Below are 14,645 nucleotides of genomic sequence, written 5' to 3'. Positions count from 1 at the left end.
ACTATATTTACTCTTCCGCCTATCAAATCTACTTCTGGAAATGTAGCCTAATGAAATAAATTTACCTAAACTGGCGTAAACACTCAAATATAAATTCATGGAAAGAGGGATGTAAAGGGAATTTACACATTTTTCTCTACATAACATGCTTGAATATTTTACAATTGAGAAAATGTTTCTTTATTACTTGTGTTATATAAGACACACAATTTAATAACATGTTCGGCAAAATATTGTCTATGGCTGCAAAAATATAAACAAACAAATGTCTAACAATGGGAAATTACATAAATAAATTATGGTTTCTTAACAGAATACTATGCAGCCACTAGAATACCAGATATGTACATTTATGGACACAGAAGATGGTATAAACTACAATTAAATTGGCGGGGGGGTGGGCAAGCAAATTGTAAAATAAAGTATATAATACAATTCTGTTTTGTTGTTGTTGTTTTAATCCTCACCAAAGGATATTTTTTTCCATTGACTTTTACAGAGAGGGTGGAAGAGAGAGGGAAAGACAGAGAGAAACATATTGATTGGTTGCCTCCTACATACGCCCTGACCGGGGCCAGGCCGGGGAGGAGCCTGCAACCGAGGTATGTGCCCTTGACCAGAATCGAACCCGGGATCCTTCAGTCAGCAGACTGACACTCTATCCAATAAGCCAAACTGGCTAGAGCCAATTCTATGTTTTGAAAAAAAACAACATATGTATATAAAAATGTCTGGGAGGATATACAATAAAGTGTTTGTTAATAAGGATTACATTGATAGAATTATAAGGTAGTTTTACTTTCTTTAAGGGCCATGCAATAACTTTAACATATTGACATGTGTCACAACATGGCTAAACTTTAAGACCACCTGTTGTATTATCCCATAAAATGTCTAGAAGAGGCAAATCCATCAAGACAGAAGGTAGATTAGTGATTGCCAGGAGCTGGAAGGAGCGATCTGGTATTAATAGTCATTCATGTTGGTTGCTCAGCTCTGTGAATATATTAAAAACCACTGAACACTTTAAGTTGATTTATGATATGTGAACTGTATCTCAAAAAGCTGTTTTATAAAAAGGAATCAAAGTCCTGGCCAGAGTGGCTCAGTTGGAGCATCGTCCTGTACACGGAAAGATGGCGGGTTCGATTCCTGGTCAGGGCACATACGCAGGTTGCAGGCTAGATTCCCAGTTGGGGCATGTTTCGGAGGCAACCAATCAATGTTTCTCTCTCACATCAATGCCTCTCTCTCTCTCTCTCTCTCTCTCTCTCTCTCTCAAATCAATTTTTAAAAACGTTTTTTAAATAAATAAAAAGAAATCACAAAAATTGTTTTAATTTTTAAAACTAAGTTCCATAAACACGCCTCCCACTTGTCTCCATGACCTCGACATCTAAACACGGTCAGTGCACAGACACCAAAGAAGGTCATCCCTCCCATCCCCGTGTCCGGGCCAGGTTGCATCAAAGTCACTACAGACTGACTGGTCTCCTGGTGTTAATTAAGGTTTTTCCAGGAGATGATCAGGAACTAGCGTCACAGGTCTGGCTCTTCCTAGTCAAACCAGAAGTTCCCTTTGGCAAAGTCAGCCACTGCTGCCTCTCACATGCAGTGGGAGAAAGAATGGAGGGTGAACTAGCTTACCTTAATGATCTCCTCATGTCCATCGTTGGATTCCACCAGTTCTGAGGCCAGAGAATGACTGGGTGAGTGGCCAGACACCATGGCATAGGTCTTCCTGCCCGCCTGAGAGAGAGAGAGAGAGAGAGAGAGAGAGAGAGAGAGAGAGAGAGAGAGAGGTGGCTCAGACACCATATGGGAAGCCCAGAACTTCTGCACCTTGACCAATGCAGACAACCTGCTCCTCCAAAGACCTGAAGGGTTAGTCTGACCTTCCCCTCCAAACATTCATTTCAAAACCTCTACCAGAAGCCACACAGCAGCAAGAACACCAGGCGGAGAAAATTAGTAGAAATTGCAGGTTAGTTTCCATTTTAGGGGGGTCTCCCCATCCTCCAAAGCAGCGCCACGCTGAGGTCAGCTGGGTGTGCCGGAAAGAAAATGCTCCCAGGCAGCAGCAGCGGTGGCTCCAGGCAGCACTGGAATGAGGGGTCAGCGGCAAGGGAGGAGGCCTCACCCCACCAGAGACCTCCATACCTTCTGGGCTATGTGTTCAAGTTCATCTCCTGTCAGTTCACTCTGGAGAGTCAGTCTGAGAATGTCCACGCTGCCCTAATAATGACAATCACAGCAACATAACCTTTATCTTCGGTCTACGACTGGCCCAGGTGCACTTCTGCCAGCCCTGTGGGGTGGGCCTTATTGTCGCCATTTCACAGACAAGAAAAGCTGAGGTCTGGAGAGGTGACACATCAGCTTGCCCAAGGTCAGGCCACTTCAGTGTGGCAGGCTGCCTCCGGGACTTCTGACAGTGCTCTACCCCCACCAGAGTCCACACAGCACGCTGCTCCACGCAGCTCCAGAGGGGCCACGCTGGTCCTCAGATTACAGGAAGCACATGGCATGGACTCCCTTTTCCTTGAAGAAGGCATCCCTGGATCGGTCATCCCCAATCCAGATTTTCTGCACCTGACAGCCAACCAAGAAGTTATTGATATATTTTACAAGACCAGGATATCTTTCCTGAACCAAACTATAGGAAAGTATCTGAATCCAAACTCCTGTTTCTACGAGCCACACAGAAATTATCCAAATGAAAGAAAGCAAGACAATGGGTATTTATCTAGAGATCAGCCTCGTTTCAATGGAAGAAGCAGATTCCTTCCTGTACACCAAATATACCATGGTTGATGTTAAGATTGGGGAAAACTGGGTGAAAAACATACAAGAGTTCCCTGTACTATCTTTGTAATTTTTCTGTAAATATAAAATGATTCCAAATTAAAAGTATTTTAAAAAAGAGAGAAAGGGGTGGGGGAGGAAGGAGAGAAAGAGGGAGAGAGTGCCCAACAGAAAAATGGGCAAAACAATTTAATAAACACATCACATAGGAGGATATCCAAATGGCCAATAAACATGAAAAAAGGATTCACCCTCATTAGTCATCATCATCAAAGAACCAGAACCACAGATAATAGGACAAATTACCCATAAGAATGAAAACAAACAAAAATACCCAAATGGTGGGGGATTTGGAATAATGGAAACTCTCATACACTGGCAGTGGGACTGCTCATTGTCACAATCACTTTGGAAAATCTACCAAAGATGAACATAGGCATGCCCTATAACATGGCAATTCCACACCTAGTATCCTCCCAGCAGAAATGCTGGCATATGTTCCCCATAAAAACATATACTAGTATCTTCATAACAGCATTTTAATAGCCCAAAACTAGAAATTAGCCTAATAGTCATCACGAGTAGAATGGATGATTTTGACATAGCCATACAATGGAACATTGTACAAGAAAAAGAATGAAATACTGTTCATGCAACATGGATAAACCTCACAGTAATGGTAACCAAAAGAATCCAGACACCACCAAAGTATACTATATGATTTCAATAAAAAGTATAAAAACAAGCAAAATTAATATATGCTTTAGAAGTCAGGATAATAGTTACCTTCAGGGTGGAGAGTAGTTAATGCCTATAAAGGGACAAGAGGGAACACTTCTGTAGTTGCTGGTAATGACCTGTTTCTTATCTGGGTGCTGGTTAGAGGAGTGTGTCCAGTTTGTGAAAATTGCTTGACTGTACATTTATGACATATGCACTTTCATGGATGTATGTTATTGTTAAATAGAATGCTTAAAAAACAAGCAAACAAAAATGAAATACTCCTTATTGTGGCATTAAAGTCACCTCATGATGGGGCCTAACACAGGGGTCCTCAAACTTTTTAAACAGGGGGCCAGTTCACTGTCCCTCAGACCGTTGGAGGGCCAGACTACAGTTTTTAAAAAAACTATGAACAAATTCCTATGCACACTGCACATATCTTATTTTGAAGTAAAAAAACAAAACGGGAACAAATACAATATTTGTATTTGCATGTGGCCCGTGGGCCGTCGTTTGAGGATCCCTGGTCTATACACTCTAACTTTCCCAAACTTCCCTAATCCAGTTGTATAAAGGCATCCAATCCAAAGCTCTCCTTCTCTTGGTCAGTCTTCTAATGCAGCACACGCTCCCACCTCCCCAGAGGTGCAGGCATTGTTTTCTCCTCCTGGGTCACCCTCCCTCTCTCGCCTCCCTGAAACATTCCCACTCAGCCTCCGTAGCCTAGCCTGGGTATCCTTTCTCTGAAGGTCCTACCCCAGCACTCCTCAGTCAGGGCCTGCTCCCTGCACACCACACATCCCACGCTGCTCACACTGACCCACCTCATTCCTTCGTTAACTACGTATTCAATCATCTCCCCCAATAAAATCCTAAGCTCCTTGACAACAAGGAGAGCTTATGTTTAGCACGATGCCTGGCTAGAGTCTACTTGAAAAATGTGTTCCAGGTGAGAACGTCAGAGTGCTCAGCTCAGAGAAGTGGTATAAAGTACTGGGGAAAGCAGGCACTAAGAGGAGGGGGGCGTAAAGGGGAGAAAAGAGCAAGGGCTAAGAAAAGCAACTCCGAGAAGAAATAAAAGTGACTAATGGATATGTATAAGATGCTCCACGTTACTAGTAATCAAGAAACTGCAAGTCAAGACACCAGTGCTACCAACTTACAGATTTAGGAAGTATCAAAGTAAGGCATGTAGAAGTATGCTCACAGCAGCATTGCTGGCAATGGCAAACGCTGGAAGCAACCCAGATGGTCCACTGATAAGCAAATGCATGAATTAACTCCGGTGTATTCGTACAATGAAATTCAGCTGTAGCAATAAATGGACCGCAGCTACCTCCGTCGACATGAATGAATTTCAGAATTAATTTTAAGTGAAAAAGTGAGCTATAGGATATAAATGAGCAGCAAAAATGTATTTGTGCAGCACTCCTATCCTATATAATACAAGGGTAATATGCTAATTAGACCAGATGTCCTTCCAGATGAAGCCAGGGCTACGAGCGCTGAGGCAGAGGCTGCAGCAGCATCCGAGCCCCTTGCAGGAATTTCGTGCATCCGGCCTCTAGTAATTAAATATATAAAAAGAGAGAGGAGGGACAGTTCCAAACCTGGAGTCAGAGGTGAGGTCTGAGTCCAACTGACAGCTATTCATCCTTTAGCAAATCACTTTCTTTCTCTGGGCCTCAGTTTCCTATCTGCAAAATGGGAATGATAATACCTACCCTGCCTTTAGGCAGGTAGGGACATGTGTAGACACAGTGTGAAAGTGCTTTGCAAACCATAAATCACAGCCTTACTTTCCCAAGGAGCTCTGGAAAGACTACAAGGGAGGGGGGAGGAAGGGGGAGGTGAGAGTGAGGCAAACTGTCTAAATGGAGCCTGTGACTAAATCTAGGGTTCTCTCTGGCACCTCATTCTCCAAAATCAGAGAACCCAGTCAGCAAGGGCACAGACCTCACCGCACAACCCCAACCCAGAGTCCAGGGGGGAAACCCGGGCCCCTCTGTGCTGGGTGCCCCTGGTTGGTTTCTGGAGCTAGAGTGACCTCAGGGTTTCAGTGCGCTCCGGGGACTATAGGAATGCCCCCAAGTGTCCAGCAGGGTGGTCCCCACTGGGATTGTCTGAAGGGCAGGATACAAAGTGGAGCATTCTTCTCCAGGGGAAAAAGGGGCAGAGCTAATCACAAGGTAAGCAGCCTCTAACCTCATAAACAGTCTTGGGGAGAGGCCCAGCCACCTTCAAATTACAGGCGGCCTCTCACTCTGTTCAAACACATCTCCAGCCCAGCTGTGACTCACTCCTCCGAGCGGGAGGGAGGGGGTAAACACATAGCTGAGGGGTTAGAGATCTAGACGCTGGGAGATAAACAGGGAGGCCCCAGAGGTTCTCACATCTCAGGCTTATGTGAACAGGGAAAGATCTATGGGAAAAATCTAGGTTTCCCCCAACCCCACTCCCCAGGCTTCTAGGGGGGCCATGCAGACTGAGGGGTGGGTGAGGGTCCAGGGTCTTTCTAAGAGGAAATAAGGGAAGTGCAGACTGCCCCTGAGCTGGAAATCAGCGTCCTTAATTCATCTTCACCCTGTAACCCGCTACTCCACTGCGTTGTCCCTCAATCATCCTTTCTTCCACCCAAATGTATGTGTTCTCTCACATTACTGCAGTAACAGCCACCTCAGTTGTCCCGCTCTGAGAAATGGGAATAGCTAGCCTCTTGAAACACTGGCTCCCAAGAGGCAGGGTGAGGAAAGCCCCACTAAAATCAAAGAAGAAGGCCAGATAGCGAGTTGGGGGCCTATCCCCTCTCTGCTGAGACTTCCAGCCCACTCAGCCTGCAGGTGTCAGGTGTCCTTGGTCCTGCCTTCTGCAGAGCCCTCTGGGCCAGACGTGGCCCTTTATTGAGTCTGACACAAAGAATCATTCCCACTCCTCCCCACAGATCAGCCAACAAAGCAGGTGTTTGCTTTCTGTCTGGCTACCTGCCCAATACCATGGGCTGGAAAACCTCTATTCAGAGGCCTAACGGGGTGCCTGGGAGGTGGAATGAGAAAAAGGGACTTAGGATGGGGCAGCCCGTCTCATCGCCTGGAGCCCTGGCACGGGAAAAGCTGGGGCCTAGCAGGGAGAGTGCCCACATAGAGGAGGGTGGGCTCCCAAGCTCTCAGCTCTGAAGGACACACCCATTCTGCTGAGCCGTGTGCCTCTCTCTCTCTCTCTCTCTCTCTCTCTCTCTCTCTCTCTCTCTCTCTCTCTCTCTCTCTCTCTCTCTCGCCAGGAAACCTGCCCACCGTGCCCAGCCAATGCAGGTGAAGGGGTGGTCCCTCAGCGCCCCCTCCCCTCAAAGGGCTGGTACCAGTGACCCGGCCGCTTTAGTCTCTGACCACCTTGTTTGTGATGTTTTTCCCTTTTGTGACCCCATTTCCTTTTCTTCCTTCATCTCCCCGTTCCAATCCTACCCTGTATTTTCTTCTCTTCCTGTCCCTGCTGGCCAGGCTTAAATCTGGGCCATGAGCCTCCCTGGCACATACCCATTTCTCCAACTAACCCTCCCCACCCCAGGAAACAAAGGTATTTCACAAGACTCTGTATAACCCAAAGAGGCATCTACCAGAATTACCAGCAGCAGGGAAGCTCGTCCCACCTGCTCTGAGCGCACGTGCCTGCAACCGAAACCATCTGGGCGCGCGCACACCCACCCTGGAGAAATATGGGCCAACGCTGGTGCCAAATGCGTGGTGGTTGAGTAAGCCTCCTCTTCCAGATCCTCTGGCAGAGGGTTCCCCAAATTCCTGGTTGACCTGGACACCTCAGCTGTAATGCTCCTGAAAGTTAAGACTCTGGCAATGAATGAAGGAGATGAAATGGTGTGAGGAGGAATTTATGGCTTGAGCTTGGGGCAGGTGTCATCATGAGTGGAAGGAAGAGCCAGTCACCAAACTTGAAAGGTACCTCTGCCCAGGAGTTTCTTCCCCACCCAGATGTCACACAGCCAGGGCTTCCATCATTTTAGAATTCATTCATTCGTTTGGAGTAAGCATCAATGACTCCCAATGAATCCTACTTTAAAATGCAAATATTCTGACCCAGCAATTCCACTCCTAGGTTATTTCTCTCCAAGAAAAATGAAAAAAAGGTCAACACAAAAATGTGTCAACAAATGTTTATGGCAGCATTATTCATAGACAAAAAGTAGAAACCATCCAAATATCCACCAACATTTATCCAAGATGAACATGTGATAACATAGCCATACAATGGAATATTATTCAGCCATTAAAAGGAATGAAGTACTGATTCATGTTAAAACATGGATCAACCTTAAAAACATCATGCTAATTGAAAGAAATCAGTCACAAAGAATTGCATACATAACTATGATTACATTTATATAAAACATCTAGAATAGGCAAATCCATAAAGAAAGTAGATTGGTGGTTGTCTAGGGCTTGAAGTGGGAGATGGGCATGAGTGATGCTAATGAATCAGTGTTTCTTCATTGGGGAGGGTGAAATGTTCTAAAATTGTTTGTCTTGACTGTACAACTCTGAATATACTGAAAACCATTGGACACTTTAAAAGAATAATTTTTGCAGTATGTAAATTATATCTCAATAAATCTGTCATAATAAAATGAAGCCCATGGTAAGCCTTCAATAAATCACAGCTTTAGTGTTTTACATATGTATGTGTGTGTGTGTGTGTGTGTGTGTGTGTGTGTGTACTAGAGGCCCAGTGCACAAAATTTGTGTACAGGTAGGGTCCCTAGGCCTGGCCAGCTATCAGGACTGATCGGGGCCTTCCAGCTGCCAGCCGGGGCCTTCCTTCGTTCCACGCCACCCCCTGGTGGTCAGCGCATATTATAGCAAGCGATCAGTCTCCCAGTCAAATTCCCATGGGGACAATTTGCATATTAGGCTTTTATATATAGATAGATAGAGAGATTTTTTTTTTAAAGAGTGGGGCTCACCCAGCCAGTGTTGCTCAGTGGTTGAGCACTGACCCACGAAGCAAGAGGTCACAGCTCTATTTCCGGTCAAGGCACATGCCGGGTTGCAGCCTTGATCCCCAGTAGGGGGCGTGCAGCCAATCAAAGTTCCTCTCATCATTGTTTCTATCTCTCTGTCCCCCTCCCTTCCCCTCTCTTTAAAACAATCTATAAAAACATTAAAAAGTAAAAAAAAAGAATGGGGCTCAGGAAAGACTTGGTATTAGACAAATTCAGCTTTCTGAGGTCCTAAAGGAATGACACCTATTCCAAGGTAAAGGCAAAGGTGCAACAGATGGAAAAAAATTCCAAATTCACCAGGGCATCGAGAGAACCTCTCTGACCAAGACTAATCAAGATACAAAATGAGAGAGGATGAAAAACGTGCACATATCTAAGGAAGGGTAACACTGATAGATAATTTAAAGGCAATCACCTGATCAAAGAGCCCATCACAGGACACCAGCTGCCCTGCCCATGGAGAAGGAAAGGGGCCCAGAGGGGGATGCCAAAATGTGAACCTTGACCATCACTCTGTCTAAGTCAGTCCTGGCTGAGCTGGGACTAGCAAAGGTCACTCAGGTCTTCACCCCGGGTCTGCCTACAGGCCCCTTCTTATCTTCAGGTGTCTCCTTCCTCCACTGGCAGAGGAATGGGAAAAGGAACAAATAAGAACAAACATAATGAGAAGGAGCAAACACTGACGGGCCAGACAGCTCCTCTATGCCTTGGCCAGTGTCTCTGGGGAGGCACAACAGTCTAGTCTAAGCCGGAAAGTAGCAAATGGAAAATAAAGCTAATGTACCACGTGCCAGGCACTGTGGCTTCCTATGCATTGCCTTATTTAATCCTTACAGCCTATGAGAAGGGTGCAATTATTATCCCTGTTTTACAGATGAGGAAAATGAGACTGAAGAGATTAAGTAATTTACCGAAGTGATCTTGAGCTAACCAAATACTGAACCCCTGGTAGCCCACTAGGGCAGACTCCCTAAAGCAGGCTCTTAACCACATGTTATTAATAGAAATCACAAAAATCATAGTTTAGCCAAAAACTGTGATGTAATTACATTAAGAGAATGGGAGAAGAAAAAGAGAGGGTGTAAGGGGTGGGAGTATAAACTTTTCTGTAATTCCCACAGCAGGTAATCAATAGCTGTCTAAAATTAACAGATCAAAAAGCATCACTATAAACATTATTTAGAAACATGGGGTAAACACCAGACAAAAGAGTTAAAAGAGTTGAAAGTGGCTACTTCCATGGAGAGGACTTGAGGCAGGGAACTAGTTGCTATTTTTCTTTTTGTTGTTAATCCTCACTCCAGGGATATTTTTCTCCATTGTTTTTTTTTAGTGGAAGGGAGAGGGAGAGAGGGAAAGACGGAGAGAGGGAGAGAAAGAGAAAAGGAGAGAGGGAGAGAGAAACATCGATGTAAGAGAGACATGTGGACTGGGGCTGGTGCGTGCCCTTGACCAGGAATCGAACCTGTGATCCCTTTGGTTAGCAGTCCTATGAGCCAAACCACTGAGCCAAAACAGCCAGGACCTTGCTATTTTCTTTTAAAAGCCTTTTGCTATTATTAGCTCTTTTAAAAATCTTGCATATTTTTTCCTCTGAAAAAAGATTTTATTTTTTTAAGATTTTTTAAAATTGATTTTTAGAGAGAGGGGAAGGGAGAGAGAAAGAGAGAAACATCAGCTGCCTCCTGCATGTCCCTTGGGGGGATCAAGCTGGCAGCCTGGGCATGTGCCCTGGCCAGGAGGGACTCGAACTGCAACCTTTGGTTGCATGGGATGACATCCAACCAGGGCTGAAAAATTATTTTAAAAGAAAATCAGAGATATGCCAACCATATCTAATGCAGTGAACACTTGCTGCTTTTGCCACACAACTTCCATCTTCCACTGGTAGAAGCACTTGGGTTTTGCTTTGGAGAATCTCCCTCCTGTCAATCAAGGATGGGCCTGTCATCAAGGAACCCCCTGCCCTAGCCAAGGAGGTCATGGGGCCAATGGCATCCTCTTCCTGGAATCTTGAGCAGAATGGCAAAAATACCTAAAACAGCTGGAACCAATCCACCTAGTAGTAACCCCTCCATTAGTTCCTTCCACCTGCATAGGCCCCGGACTCCCTTGGTTCAGACCTTTTAAACTTCCCCTTATATTTTTTGAGCTACCCCTTTCCTTCTAATAAATCCTTTTCCTGCTTAAGTTAGGTGGAGTCACTCTGTTGCTTATAACCAAAGAAGCTTAATGGGAATATCTAATGTTTGAAGTTGATTGTGTTTTTATTTGCCAGTGTAACTTACTATAGTTGTTTACAAACTTTTGACCTAAAAAATACATTTTACATCACAATCCAATACACACACACACAATATGTATACATATATATAACTGAAACAAAAGTTTTGCCAAAAATGTCTATCCTAACACTCTGAGAGTGTTCCTTCTATTTCCTTTTTTAAGACTATTTTTTTAGAGCAGTTTTAAGGTTTCAAACAAAATCAATGGGAAGGTACAAAGATTTCCCACATACTTCCTGCCCCCATACACGCATAGACCTCCCTATTATCAACATCATTCACTAGAATACTTTTTTTTTTTTAAACCAAGGATGAACCTACATTGACACATCATAACCAACCAAAGTTGATATTTCACCTTAGGGTTCACTTTAATGAAGTGGATGGTGTTATGGATTCTATAGGTTTGGACAAAAGTATAAGGATATATATCCATCATTATAGCATACAGAGTATTTTCACTGCCCTAAAAAATCATCTGTGCTCTAACCATTAATCACCCCCCCCCACACACACACACACACACAAAAACTCCTGGAAACTACTGATCATTTTTATTGTCTCCATAGTTTTGTCTTTGCCATCATGTCATATAATTGGAATCTATTTCTTTTCTAATACTGATTCTAACCCACTAAGTTGATTTCAGACCTACTAACAGTTATGATCTGCAGTTTGAAACACACTGGTTCCTTGTATCGGCTGCTTCTACCTCCAACAATTAAAAACAGCCCAGAGAGCATATGAGCCGTATTTCCATGCCCATGTGTGGCGCACTAAGGCACACGGCCTGGTTGGTGGGAAACTGCCAGGAGAGTCCCAGGGTCCTGACTCTCACCAGGACACACCAATTGGTTAAACTGTCTACACTGCTGACATCAGAAGAAACATCTGTTCATTTACTTACTCATGTGCTCGTGCACTGAGCACTCACTCAATGGTGTGCATATATGACAGTTCCTGGGGACTGTTCAGAGCCATAAATTCTATCTGCAGGCTCGCTCAGAGGAGAGGAATCCAGGACGAAGCCTGTGCCATGATGGAGTGAATGTTTATCATCCCCTCCTCCTGCTTAAGAAAGAGCTCAGGAATGTCTCCAAGATCAGATCTAGGCAATGATGATTTCATTCCCAGCTTTGAAGTAAATAACTCTCAACTCCAACCTAGAAAGAAGGAATAAAAGTGATTTTCTGTCTCCCCTTGCTCTAGAGGTCTCTGGTTAGCTTCAAACTGCGGTTAGAATTCCTTGTTCATGATTTTCCTACCAACTTTCTGCCCTACTGGACAAGCATCAAGGGATGGAAGAGGGTGTCAGTTCATTCTCAACACTGCCAGTGCCTTAGTCTTCAGACCTTTCTGGATCTATTCTAGAGCAAGCAGAGCGAAGCACAAACACCCCTCCCCTCTATTTTCCTCATACCCATGGTGCTGCCTCAACCATGCCAAAACAGTGAGCAGGAGCATGGTGTAGGACTTGGAGCTGAGACACAATAGGAAATGGATTTTTTCCGTCACTGCAGCACCCCATAGCTGGGGAGTGGCAGGCTACAGAGACTAGGGATGGGGGGAGGGGAGACTGGGGTTCAACAGCAGCAAGATCTGTTTTGTAAGGTGGTAGAAACAAAGCCTGGGCAGAAACGGAGAGGGACTGCGAACAGCGACCATCTCTACCCTAACTTGAAACAGCAACTATTCCGTAAATATTCTTTGATGAAGAGCCAACCGGGTGCAGCTGGGTTAGCTACCTCAGGGGCTTGCTGAGACAGGAAGAGGGGAAGGGAATCAGATCCCGAGTGCAGGGTGGGGGAAGGGAGGAAGGGATACAAACTCCCCATCAGGTTGGCTCCCATTTCACTCTCACCCACAATAGCTTGGAAATCGGTGAAATAGTACACACCTATTCCGGATTAAGTTCCCCAGCAGAGCCTAGAAACCCTCAGCCACAAGTTACCTGCCTCTGCCTCTCGGAGGGGAAAAACCATATGGTCAGCCCATATGGGGCAGGGAGAGGACAGGGAGCCAGGGAGTGAGGGGAGCAGGGCGGATCGGTTAGCCTTGGAGAACTCCCTTCTCTCCCCCACCCTCAGTCTGTGCAGAAACCCTCGCGTGAGCCCCTTCCCTTCCCTTCTCACCCCAGGTTCCGGCATCTTCTCGCCCTTAGCCTGGGATGCTGGAGAAGGAAGCAAAACCAATAAACCGCCCCAGGAAGCTATCGGTTGGCCGATAGGGGGAAGGGAGCAGGAAAGCTGCAAAGGGGAAGAAGAAATCCTAGCAGAGAGGTGACCCCCACGCGGACAGTGCCATCCCTGCTAGCGGAGCGTTCCCGGCCTATCCCGGGGAACCTGGAATCCTACGTGCCCCCACCCTCCAGTCTAAGCCCCCTAGGATTTCACTCTCTACCCTTGGTTACTGATCACCCAAAGCACCGAAAAGTTCTTGGAAGGGTCGCTGAAGTCACTAGGATCCACAGAAAAGCCTAACCCAAGCCCAAAAGAGCACAGGGGTCTCGTCCCTGGATCTCATTCTCCTACAACCCGATCCACCGCCGACAGGACGCCTGAATAGCGCGCACGGGAGACCCGCGCCGAGTCACGGGCAGGAGCCGCAGTGTCCTCCCCAAGGGCAGGACCTCCCGGAGCCCTCGAGCCTCCGAAGAGTCTCCATCCCGCGACTTCCCAAGAATCGCCCTGCCCGCCGCGGGGCGGGAGAAAAGAGAAACGCGGCCAGGAGCTGACCGAGCACCGAGCGCGGCACCAGGTGATGTCAGCGAACTCGCCGCGGGGCGCGAGAGCGGCGGAATTGGAAGCCAAATGTACCCGAGCTGAGGAGACGGTGAGGCCTCATTTTCTTACCGCGGTCTGCTCCTCCGGGTGCACGTCCAGCAGGGAACACCAGCCCCGCGTCCCGTTCATTTTCTCCCTGCGGGGGGCGCCGCACCCAGCCTACAGCACTGCGGTCCGGCTCCTACTGGGCGGGCGCGCGCGGAGCCGCCCCCTTGTATAGGCGCGTCGGGGGCGGGGCCTGGCGACAGGACACGCCCCTAAGGCGTCGCTCGCCAACGAGTGGGCGAAAGAGCGAGATAGGCGTGGCTTAGGTTTCAGGGCACGCCCATCTGCGCTAGGTCTGACTTACGTTAAAGGTGTTTGGGCGCCACCAGGAGCTATTTAACTCAAGTTTTGTGTAACACGTGTGGTTGTGCCTCAACCATTCTTCCTTAGTTTTGCTGTCTCCTCCTTTCAACTCGAAGATCAGTGTTGGTAAGAGATAATCACCCTGCCTGCCCCTAGACAATGAATTTTTAAAAAGCTTCCAGACATTCTCCTCTCTCTACTTATAGGCCAGCCTGTAGGCTTTGTGAAGCTGAACAAATTTCCTCCACCATAGAAATGCAAGCATCAAGGGCCAGCTCATTCAGACTGGCCTAAGCCAGTCTGGCAGGTGCCCTTCCCTGGCAGGACGCCCAGGCCAAAGTCAAAGCCAGCTTGGCTCTGGGTGGGGCTTGTTTTGCAGAAGCTATTATACCAAAGCTGCCCTTATATGGTTGGGAGAGGTGGGACGTGTCCTTAAAAGGAATTTGTATTCTTAAGAAAGGATGAGCCTCAATTTCTCCAGTGGCATTTGCTCCCCAAGCTCAGGTTAACATCTTAAGGGTCTGAAAGAGAGCATGGCCAAGCAAGACCTTGGAGCCTCTTCCCAGCCAAGTTGCTCTCTGCAGGTGGCTGCTCCACTGGGCTATGGTCCACATGGAAGTAGGCAGGAAAAGGTCTGACCCACTCTTGACTGGGCAGTGCTTGGTGAACAGCTAGCTCCCTCTTCAAGGCAAT

General features: G+C 46.5%; 1 protein-coding gene across 6 annotated transcripts in view; it reads right to left on the bottom strand.

The window, feature by feature from the left end:
- Window positions 1-13,792, bottom strand: part of TUFT1 (tuftelin 1) — a 28,753-nt gene extending 14,961 nt beyond the window's left edge. For 3 of the 6 annotated variants that reach the window (XM_036342541.1, XM_036342543.1, XM_036342546.1), the window contains exons 1-3: window positions 13,674-13,792; window positions 2,161-2,235; window positions 1,648-1,749 (exon numbers count right to left, since the gene is read on the bottom strand). In XM_036342541.1, coding sequence (XP_036198434.1) covers window positions 1,648-1,749; window positions 2,161-2,235; window positions 13,674-13,733 — 237 coding nt within the window. In that variant the 5' untranslated portion in view covers window positions 13,734-13,792. Of the gene's footprint in view, window positions 1-1,647; window positions 1,750-2,160; window positions 2,236-3,591; window positions 3,617-13,637 lie in introns of all 6 variants that reach the window. The other 3 variants (XM_036342544.1, XM_036342542.1, XM_036342545.1) reach the window with 3 other exon arrangements.
- Between the last annotated feature and the right edge of the window lie 853 nt (window positions 13,793-14,645).

Source organism: Myotis myotis, unplaced genomic scaffold (genome assembly GCF_014108235.1).
Source record: "Myotis myotis isolate mMyoMyo1 unplaced genomic scaffold, mMyoMyo1.p scaffold_m19_p_18, whole genome shotgun sequence".
NCBI classification, from domain to species: domain Eukaryota; kingdom Metazoa; phylum Chordata; class Mammalia; order Chiroptera; family Vespertilionidae; genus Myotis; species Myotis myotis.
This window is presented reverse-complemented; position numbering and strand designations above follow the sequence as displayed.